The sequence below is a fragment of the Taurulus bubalis genome, assembly GCF_910589615.1.
Source record: "Taurulus bubalis genome assembly, chromosome: 16".
Taxonomy (NCBI): domain Eukaryota; kingdom Metazoa; phylum Chordata; class Actinopteri; order Perciformes; family Cottidae; genus Taurulus; species Taurulus bubalis.
The window spans coordinates 17,039,015-17,050,836 of record NC_136604.1 but is presented as its reverse complement, the minus strand read 5'-3'; the positions used below and the strand labels follow the sequence as shown (position 1 = coordinate 17,050,836).

Genomic DNA, 11,822 nt, shown 5'->3' with positions numbered 1-11,822 from the left:
TCCACCACCTGTAAATCCAACATGTTCCCATTGCCCTTCTTGGCCTTTTGGGGGCGCTGACGGGACTGTTTGTTTAGGTCACTGCTGGAATGTGAGCAGGGCAGGTAGAGTGTGTGTTGTGTAACACCGAGGTAGGAGGGCCATCATGATATCACTCGCCGGGGGTGTATAAGTAGATGGCTTGGAAAGAAAGAAACACAAAGCACCTGTTGCAGCTCCTAAGCCTCAACACAGTCCAGTGTAAAGACTTGTCTGCACCTCTTGGAGCGCGTCAACTGACTGCTGCTGCTTTTACACATCAGAACATCAGACACAGATTGAGGACCATGGCTTCTTTCATGTGCAAGACGCTGACTTTATTCTTCATCTGCATGGCTCTGCAAGAGAGTGAGTAACTTTTATTTGGTTTCTTAGAATTCTAGAGTCCTTTTTTTGTAAAATACTTTTTTAGATTGTAGATTGCAATGTATACATTTTCGTTATAAATTAATTTTGGGCCACATGCAATGCATTATCAGTTCTTTCTTGACTGGTTTAGATAAAGGTAGGAGGGTTTGAAGATTTCCAAAATAAGCAATGTGATAAAAATGGTAAAAACAGCACAAATTAGTTTGAGCAAAAGAAGAAGTTGCTGGTATCACAAACAACTGCCTCTGACTCACCCGGTAACTCCAGAAAGTGCAATACAATAACTGTGTTGTCGATAACCTTCCATGGTATATGTATTTACCTTTGATAACTCACCGATCATTAAAAAGTAATCACATTATTGATACAACCACTTATTGCAGGGATGTTGGACTTGGATTAAGTTCCTTGATTTCACACCTCATCTGTGGGTTAACACCCATAGATGAGGTTGCGATTTCTTTGTGTTTAATGTACATGTGATAGTCACCAACTGCAATACTGCAAAGGATTAGTTGGCACTTTTTAATCTCGGGATCCTTTGTGTTTTTCTAGGTTGTGGACTCCCGTTATCAGACCGGGCAGAGCTGCCAGCTCAGGCTCCACACAAACACCGAGTCAGGACCAAACGCTGCTCCTGTAACAGCTGGGATGATAAAGAATGCATCTACTTCTGCCACCTGGATATTATCTGGGTCAACACACCAAGGTGAGGCATCAGAGGACTTCAGACATGCACTGAGGGAGATGTTTTTGCTACTATAATGGGATTTGTAGTTGAAACTAATTCCAGATCCCACAGGCTTCTTTCTCCAACCTTGTCCTAATATGTTTCGTTTTCCTTAACAGTAAGCTCCTTCCTTATGGCCTTGGAAGTCCCCTGTCTCGTCGGCGCCGCCGTTCAGCAGAGCGATGCGAATGCCTCAACCAAGCCGATAAAACCTGCTCCGGCTTCTGCAATGCAAGGTAACCGCCTTTTCCCTTAATCCACCCAGAACTACAGCAAAGCAAGACTGTCCGATCCCGTACGCGCTTCTTTGGATGCTCGATAGTATCAAAGCATGTTGATGTCGAAAATGAGTCAGAGTGAAGGCTAAATGATTGTGTGCGTGATAATGTTACCACAGTATAAGGGTAGTCGTCATAGAGCAAAGAATGGCCCGCATTTCCTTTGAGGCCTTGAACGAAATCACAAAGGTTTATTAGACTTGCTGCTATTTTTAGAAAGTTTAGATTACTGATTTTGCTCAAGGAAATGTTTGTTGCATCCTTGAGTTTTTGCGTTCGTGAAAACCACAAGTATGGATTAGTCACCGTCTCTAGATGTTATCCTAGGTGGTGTTTTGGATGGCGCGCCCTGCATTCCCGCCCATAAGGCATCTTGAGATATATTAGTTTGGAATTCCAAGGAAATTGCTTACTGGACCTTGAACTTCTTTTGCTTCAATTAACCTAATAATGCCAGACAAAATCTTCAGTTTGTAGAGGTTTAATTCCCTGAGGCATTGGGAGGCTTTGTTGGCTTTGAGGCCTTGTTTTAATGTTGTTGCATCCTTTAACAGATCAAAGAATCCAAGGACGAATGTCGTGGGCCCATTGGTGGAGTCTGCAAGCACCAACAGCAACAAATTGCTGGAATCTTTCAGGTACGTGAAGAGGGATTTTAGGATCAAGTTTAGATCCATATTGTGCTGTGTTTGATGGTCATGTATAGAACATATGAAGCTTACCGGTTCTTCTCTTGTTCTTTTTTGCAGATCTGTGGTCAAGTCCAACTTTGCGATGGCAAAAGAGGTCCTGTCATCAAACAAGAACCCAGGAGGAGTAAACAGACTGAGTAGCAAAACAAGGAGGTAGAGGACGGAGCAAACACCAGAAGCGGTTAAACCTCCATGGATTCAACCTCCATGGGCCGGAGACTCCTCCAGCTACCTTCAATGCCTGCATCGGGGTTTTGAAATGTGTCAAGAGACTTACCAGCTCCGGGGATGTGGAGGTGGAAAGATGGAAGGAAAAAGAGGCAGCGGATCAATCATTTGATCAACAAAACAGAGCTCCGGAGGACTGGCAGCTCCAAGAGACAAAAGCCCGACAGCAGGAACAATGCTGGGTGGAGACGTGGAGAGCTATTTCTTGAACTCTCTTTGAACTTTTTTGAACTTAACAACAGATGCCAAGAAAATATCCATTAAAGCCAAGGACATGGAAGCTGGTGTCAGTCCTTTTGGGGAACCACATCAAGAAAGTTTACAATGACTAACCAGTCGCTGATCCAGGGTTCTTTGGTTTTTATGAGCACACCTGAGACTCGTCTGATTGGACAGTTTTAAATCCCCAACTCACCTCCACTGAAGATTATAGAATCGTTATATATCCCAGAGTCATATCAGCTCTGTACTTAGTTGGGAATTGTTTGTCAATGTTTACTCCAGTGTCCTTGATATTCATATTTTGTATTCCTCTGTATCAGAGCTGGAATCTGCTGCTCTAGTCTTTAGGGCAAATAAGCAAATTGCTTTTTAATGATCAGGCAGTACTTGAAAGGGGCAGCTAGTTCACTCTTGGCTCAGATGGCCTCAGTGAAATAAAGGTCATCTCTTTGGGATTTATCTCACAAACAATTAGCTTTATACAAGGTCAAGGTATTGTCAGCTCTCACACACACACACACACACATAGTCACTCACTTTATGGTAGCATAATAACAACATTAGGTCTATTGTGTTGTCTAGTGTTTATTGCATAGCTTCAGTTCAATGTTATGATTTAAGATAAGCCAGAAGGTTTCAATGGCTTGCAGCTTGCCAAAAAATGCAACAATAGTTTTTCTCCCCTGACAAATGTTCACTTAATTCCTCTGTAATTAGCCACTGGGAAACAATGACTCTTGACTTGTGTTTTGCACATCAAAAGCTATTTGTCTGTGGCCTGCACTTTTTTCTTTGCCATAAACCATTTACTCCATCCGCCGATTTTGATTGTAGTCAACTCACAGACACATGGAAATATAAAGCTTCTTTGTCCCTGAAAATATCCATCCTCAAATATCTCAATGCTGTATATGATGAACACATTACCACCTTAGGTTATTTACCGCTAAATGTTGAATTGTATATATAATTTATTTATTCTCTAACTTATTCAGAGATGTATTTATATTTGTATGACTGATGCACTGGACTTTGTATGAGAAAATAAAAACTCAAGAAACGATTCTGTCGCAGAATGGTGATTTTATTATTTGACTTTGATAATTAACTGCTGTGTCATTCACTCCATCTTCAGCTACAAATTGCATGTTTCAGCAAACACTTTTGTTTAAACTTATGGGATACTACAATGGCAGTTTGCACTTACAATCTTGTCAGATCTTGTCAGATCTTGTCAATCTTGTCAGAGAGTTTACCACAGGTTCATGTTCACTTTTATTTTATTCTCGAAAGAAATACTGAACTTCTTCTAGGAAAATAGATACTGACACTGTACACAACATATTATATCAATGTATTCATATCTGTTCGATGAACATCAACCCTAACTGTTAAGAACTTAAATCTGGTTGGACTTATCTCTGGGTGGAACACCATTAAACATTAAGGGTGTAGTTCAAAAGGAAACAGATTGAAATAACTAAGGTCTAATATTGTCTTGACCTCGTTTAAAAATGATATCCAAATCTTTTCTTCTTCTTTCATCTAGTAAGAAATTGAAAATGAAGAAAATAAGCTTTGCAATTCCTTGAAGACTAGTTGTTATGGGCCAGTAAATACCTATAATCTTTAATGTAAAAAAATCTCCTCAAAAGATGGTTAATAGCTGTCTAACTTTATTTGATGTTGGTTGAGGTTTAAATCAAATGATGTATGATTATAATGTGTTTTATATGTTATTGTGGAAATATAATCGTGAACAGGAGTCCCGAAGGACACCAAAAAGCCCCACACTTTAAAAACAATTCACATCTAATGTGTTTGGTTCACGTAAACACACTCTTTAGCTACACAACCGCAAAAAAAAACCTCTTGAAAACTAGCCTCAGCTTTGGTGCGAAGCATTTGTGGTCTGAAAGTATTAAATCCTTTAATGCTGGGATTGCCCCTGACCAATCAGAAAGTGAACATCAAATTAAAGCGCAATGTGCTGTATCCTACTTTTGCAGTACATTTAAACCGTAAACCCATTTTACCAATTTTTGAAACTAATCCCGCATTGAGGGGAAATGATGCTGCCGCCAGCCGCCAAATGGGTTGCAAAGTAATCGAGCAATTCCACACCATCAATTGACTTCCTCTATAAGTGGACCGGATCAAGCGAAAGGTAAAAGCCTTTTATTTCTCTGTAGATCCTTTCCATAATGCGGTCGTTGGCAACATTATGGACGTACATTAACTCAACAGAATCTCCCCAATCGATTACACTGCAGCTCATTTGAGAGCTTCGGGCCGTTTAGCTGCTGTCGGCTAAAGCGTTCTTGCTCAATAATAAACCAATTTCAATTTTTTTTATCCCCCATTAGTCACTTAGACACCAACATATGTTAAAAAGTACAGAATACTTTAGGTCCATATTAAAAAGAGCATGTCATTGTGATCCTGCAATAAAACCTCTTTGCAGCACTGCTGTATAATGCGGCTCTTTTCCCTCTTGACTCTACTTGTTTTACATTATACCATAATGGACCTGCAGCCTATTAATAACACTTATGCAGTTATTTATTGTTAAAGAAATAAAAGGAAACCCAAATTGTTGCAATGACATGTCAGTGTGATTGACAATGTTTCAACTTGAGCAAACCTTTTGCACGCATCAGGGAGTTGCATAAACATACAGATATGAAAGGGAAAAGGAGATAATGGAGGAAAAATAACAGAAATAACTGGAGTTTTGGGATGAATTAACACAAATGGTCCAGTTGTCAAATCCTCCCAAATGACCAGAGATGAAGATCAGAATCAGAAACAGAAACCATTTATTGCCAGGAATGTTTGCACAAACGAGGAATTTAATTAGGCGGAAGGTGCATGCATTAGACATTTAGACGAGACAAACAACAATCAACGACAGCAACAGTGCAATGATGTCTAAATCAGATAAGGATAAAGTGCTCAGACAACAGATAACATTAATATAAGTGTATGTTAAAGTGACATGTGTGTTTAAGTTAAAGTTAAGTGTATGTGGCATGAGTGTTTTTATATGAAGTGTGCAGTGGAGTGACCGGTAAGAGGAGAGAAAGGAATAAAAATAAAAATAAATGGTCCGAAAGAATTGTCCGAGAATAGTCCTGTGATGGTAGAGTCAGTCAGTGGGGAACCCGGGCTCTGTTGATGAGCCCGACTGCCGACGGGAAGAAACTGTTAGTGTGGCGTGAGGTCTTGGTCCTGATGGACCTCAACCTCCTGCCAGAGGGGAGGGACACGAACAGGTTGTGTCCAGGGTGAGAGGGGTCAGCTGCGATCTTTCTTGCCCGCTTCAGTGTCCTGGAAGTGGACAAGACCTGGAAGGATGCGCTTCTCTATCTGTGTGAAAGCACTTTTTAAGCATGTCACCGACATGATTACATTACATTTCATTTAGCTGACGCTTTTATCCAAAGCTACTTACAATAAATGCAATTCCACCATGGGTACAAACTCAAAAAAAAGCACCCTATCCGACAGTGTTGTCATCAAATAGCACTGGGAACTGGCTACGGGCATGTTTTGTAGATGGAATGGAACTGGGTGAAACAAAAACATATGATTGGTTGAGAGCAGCTCAACTCTGATTTGTAGCGCGTCACGTGCATCACACAGCGGCAACTGTTGGCCGTGAGTTTGTAGCTTCGCATCACCGGCCTCAATTGAAACTGACTTGAACTCTGTTGCTGTGTCGCTCATGGTGTGAACACAGCGTTAGGCTATTCTTCTGTTTTTTCTCCACTTTCTTTGTTATTGCTCAAAGTTTGTAATATTGCCACAGAAAAAAAGAAGAATGGTGACATGGTGTAGTTGGTCATTGCTCAATAAATGTTGCATCTTAAAGGACTATAGTATAAAATGGGTTGAAAGAGGTGAACTTTAGAACATAAAAAACATTTTGCTCAACAAAAGTCTAATTTCAATATTGTTCCATACAGAATTAAATTGATGGATACACGAATGAGGATTACTTTAAAAAAAGATTTAAGGGCCAAGGTCACCTCATGCATCCACCTTTGAAAAGGCACACAGTTGACATGCTGAAGTGTGTGGTTACTACACAGAGCCTTTTCTTTGTACACAGTGGCTATTTCTTCATGGTGTTGAGTCTGTCCCCTTGTTGCTCCATACACTGATGTTTACTTTAGATAGGCTGTTCTGCAAGAGGGACGTGAGCGCAGAGAGAGTTTATTGTGGAGGATGTCGGAGACTTCCATTTATCTTCAGGACGTCCCAGGTGACAGGTCAAGTGTTTAAGGAATGACAGATAACAACAATAAACTATTCAATGTCGATCACAGGTTAATGTGATGTTTTTTGCTTCTATTTTATGTGCAGTGCAACTGGCTTGTGTTTTCGTAAGACCAGGAGTGGATGTGTTGTAGGATGCAAAAAGTAGTGATATCATGCAACTGTGTCTCCATTACTGACATCCTAGTTATTTACCCTGACGTCAGAAAGAACTCAGACACCCCAGCGGCCACTACGGAGTGTGAAAAAGCTGACTAAGAATGAAAACAGGATGCTTTTTCTGCATTCCTCCCGAATTCCTTCAGCGCAGGAGAGAACCGGGAGCGGAAAAGAAACAAAGGAATAACAGGAGCATGTCTGCTGTTTGCGAAGGGAACTGATATGGGCTGGATGGGGGGTTGAGATTGCATCCTTAATCACACTGTTGTCATAACACTAGTTGCATTGTTTTGGATTGTTTAGGTCCTTATTCCATGTTGTTGCCCCCATTTTTCTCCCTGGCATGCTGGTTGATAGTTAATCATGATCGTGTGATTATAATTGTTTGTGAAAGTCTGCTGTGCTCCCAGCCTGTTGCTTTCTTTTGCATCCACACATTTGGGGTTTGGGAATTGTGCTTAATGTGCATTTAGCAATCAAATAACTTAATTTAGGGACTGGTGGAGAGCGGTATTACATCTATAAGCTTTCTTTAGTTGTGATAAGCTGAGGCTAATATTCTGCTGAGGCAAATATTTCGTCTGCAAGAAACTATCCTAATACATGCATAGTATAATAAAATAATGAATGCCAATGTGCACGAGTGTGGTGTCGATGGACAGTGTCCATATACTGTACAACCAAGGTGATCTGTAGTGAGAGCATGTCAGAAAAAGTTAACTATTATTCTACTTTTCTTGAGTGGCTGACAGTTGAAGGTGACATGGAAGTAGATATGGAGGTACACATCAGTTATGGTGGTATAACAGAACACATTACCAACTGACATTACCAGCTGAGCACCACTCCATGCATGACTGAATGCATGCGAGTTTTGGAAAGCTTTTGGGAAGCTCACAGTGATTTGCGGCCTTAATGATGAAGCCAGTTTGGAACAATTTGTAAATAAACGACTGCTTTCTTTAAAAGACTGCAGAGGACATTGACATTCTCACCAAGAACACTCTTCACAGACACACTTATAGAGAGACCAAAGGTGAGCTGAGTTTAGCGTTACACTCTGTCTTCCTGTTCACAAGGCACCAAACTCCTCTGTGAATGCAGAATCTGGAGAAGCTGCTTTAACAAGTTCAGAAGGTGGATAAATATTTAATACTCTGCACCAGCGACATAATGCATCTGTGTTTGGTATCCAAATCAACAGGACATTGGTTGACTCCTCAATTGGTAAAGCCGTCAACACAGAAAATCACCAAAAAAGGAGAAAAAAAAGGAATTTTGCATTTCCACATGCAGACAAACAAAAATGGGATTTGATTACGCCCATTCCTCTCACGTGGGTGCATCCACTCAGTGTGTTATATATATCATCACCAAAATGACCAAACACAAGAAATACATTAAATATCTCCCAATTTATGGCAAACATAGGAAAAGGCTGCACGTTCATCATATTAAAGGCCAACTTTAAATGACAATTAACTTTGGTTGTGATGCAGGCTAGAAATAGAGATAACATCTAAGGTGATGGGGAAAAACACATTCCTGAAACTGTGACAGGATTGTTTTCCTCTGCATGTATCAAAGAACACCTTTACAATCCACTGAGCGCATCAGAACCAGAATGTGCTACCATTCAAATTATTTTTTGTTTAATTAAATCCTGCAAGAGAATGTTGAAATCTGAATTTGAGGTATTAAAAAGTAAGAAAAGAGCTTTCTCTCCATTCCCAAAACAGACTCATCATCCTTAAGCGGAGGTCAGATCACATCATCATCATTGTGTGTGAAGTTGCGGTACTGCAGATAATTAAAAATACATATATTTTGAAATATGTTTGGACATTTTTCTGCACACTATGGACCTTTGTGACACATCAACTGTTTTTGTGTTTTCACTTGCAGTCTTGCGATTACAGTAAAAGCCGCCGTCGGTACATTCCTGCTCTTCCTGGTTTTGTTTGCTGCGACCAGAGCGGCTCGGGGACAGACTGGGGACAGACTGGCCTATCAGCACCGCCGGTCCGAACATGCCCGCTGATACCAAAACATGAAGTCTAGTCAAAACCAAACAGCCAGGACCGAGCAGGAAGGAAGCCGGCTCGGCCAGGGAGAGAAGGAGACGTTGCTTCACTGCATAAATGGGCAACTTTCAGTCGTTTCAAGTGTCAAGTGTCACGACTTCAAAGAACTTGCTCACAGCCTAGAGAATAAACAGTGACATCGATGTTTTGAATAGCTGGCATTCCTGGATGCTTCCTCGCCGAGCTCAAAGGTGAGCCTCATTAAGGAGCAGCACTCAGATCATTCAAAGACAAAAGTGTTTATCGTATATGCAGTCAGGGGACATATCCTGTCTGTAATTTTTCTTTGCAGAAATGGCCCCAAGCCGCCAGACATTCCTTCACTTGCTTTAAACAAGACATCTGCATTGCTTAATACAACTCCCTGGCATGCCTGTACTGGACGGCATTCTTCACATTATAGCCTAGATTGTGATCTGCATCTGTGTGCGGGCACACGTACGCCAGATGTAGTGTCTCTGTAAACAGCCACTGTCCTCTGTGCGACACGGCAGATCAAAATCTTAATTTGCCATTCAGACACCTGACGATGTTCATCTGCTGTCAGAGATTGTAAATATGTAGCAGGTGAATACGTGATGAATGGTGGCAGGTCGCAGTCAAAGAGGACGCAGGGACAGTGTTATGCACGTCCACTGGGACCAGATGCTGGGATACGACAGACAAATACTAATAACATGAATGCTTTTAAACATAAAGAAGACAAACAGAAAACTCTAGACAATTAAATATAGCATAAGTTGGTTTATTTTGGTTATATAGTTGGTTATAAGTTGATGATTTATTATAAAGTCGTATTGCACTGGGCAGGAATGGTCTCCTGTATCTGTCCTTGAAAGGCTTCATGATAACTATTATACATTCATAATGGAAAAATGTGCCATTTGTGAGTCAGATGTTCAAAGACAATATATGCTGCACAATTGAGGGGAAGTACAGTCAGAGTTGTAAGACAAAAGTTGTACAACTTTAATGATGCTGTTCTGGAATAGTTGACAGTAGAAAGTGACTGGCAGCAATATACATGTCAGTCATGGTGGAATAGAAGGAGTATAATGACGATCAATGGCCTCAGCTCAACACCCATTCCATGCATGACTGAATGCATCTGAGTTTTTGGAAAGCTATGACAGCTCACACTGATTTGCAGCTTCCTCGGCCTTAGTGATGAAGTCAGTTGGGAGCAATTTGTAAAACAGCGACTGCTTTCTTTGAAAGACTTCACAGAGGATTGACATTCTCACCGAGAACACTCTTCACAGTCAGACACGGCTGTCTGTTTAGTTTTACACTTACACACTAATAGAGAGACCAAAGGTGAGCTGACACACTGTCTTCCTGTTCACAAGGGACCAAACTCCTCTCTGAATGCAGGGCAGGATCGGGAGAGGCTGCTCTAACAAGTGCAGAGGGTGGATTAATATTTAATACTCCACACCAGCGACGTCATGCATTTGTGTTCTGTATTCAAAACAACAGGACATGGGTTGACTCATGGATTAATAATGTCATCAACACAGACAATCTCCAAGAAATACAACAAATAAAAGGAATTTTGCATTTCCACCTGCAGACAAAAACATGGAAATCATGCGATAGGAATTTTTACCCCCATTCCTCTCACGTGGGGTTATCTACTTATATATTCTTTAATCAAAACAACAGGACAACGCTTGACTCATGAATTAGTCATCGACACAGACAATCTCCAAAAATGGAAGCAGTTTTTTCATCTCCACCTGCCGACAAACACGCGGAAGTCATGCGATAAGAATTCCTTCCCCCATTCCTCTCCACGTGAGGGGAATCCACTCAGTTGTTTATTAAGTGCTTCCTCACCTATTTAACATTAGAGGGCCATAAATCAGCCAGAGGGACTGCGGGTGAGCGAGTGAGCAGTGGATCAATGTGATGCAGTGGATCTGTCCATTAATCTTCCTGAAACGGGGCAACAGGCGTGCGGCGCTTGTTTGCTCTTCTGGAGACGCTCACGCTCCTGCAGACCTCCGCAGACTTCGGCTCGCACCTCATCCAACAAAGCAGTGTTTGTTTTCCCAGTGCACGAGATTAACCTTCTTCACATTCCCCAGAAGACATGCTCTTTGTCATCTGATACTAAAAGAAGAGAACCGCACCTTCTCAGTGACCTTCAAAAATAGCAGCGGTGGTCATAGATGGTTTTACGGGAATTATTTTGACTTCAAGTAAACTGTTTTGCGTATTGATTCTTATCATCCTGGCAGCTCCACTTGAGTAACCAGGATGTTTTGTGTATGCCATACCTGCTTTTAACCAAGTTATCACCAATATTAGTGAGAAATTCTGTCTAAAAGGCGATTAACCAGGATGTCAGGGTGAAGTCATTCCTGAAATATACTAATACTCAAATTATAATAAGAAACTGGAGAATTAACTCATTAGGATATGTAGGTAAAAGTGAGCTAGCAATAAAACCCAACCCATTCTCATTCCAACTCTAAACACTTAACATGAGTACAGAAAACACTTTACAAACATCAGTAACTTACCTTTGGGACACAAAACACCAGCCTCCAGGTTGAAAGTCCAGAGTCCTTATTTCAGCCTTTATGCTATGTCATCACACTCCCAGAGCTCCAGTCATGAATCTCTAAAAATAGTTCAGAGATATATTTCCATTTTTAAGAGTAATCTCCTAAAACAGCTGGTCACTGTAGTTTTTAGCAGAACAGAAATTAAACAGGTGAGAAAGTATTTCAAC

General features: G+C 40.9%; 1 protein-coding gene across 1 annotated transcript; it reads left to right on the top strand.

The window, feature by feature from the left end:
* Positions 1-326: 326 nt before the first annotated feature.
* edn2 (endothelin 2) lies at positions 327-9,039 on the top strand (the record flags this gene model as incomplete). The annotated part of the gene is made up of 6 exons (XM_079231700.1): positions 327-387; positions 964-1,117; positions 1,258-1,374; positions 1,971-2,054; positions 2,166-2,261; positions 8,904-9,039. The coding sequence occupies 6 exons, from the start codon at positions 327-329 to the stop codon at positions 9,037-9,039; spliced, it is 648 nt and encodes a 215-aa protein (XP_079087826.1).
* Positions 9,040-11,822: the final 2,783 nt, after the last annotated feature.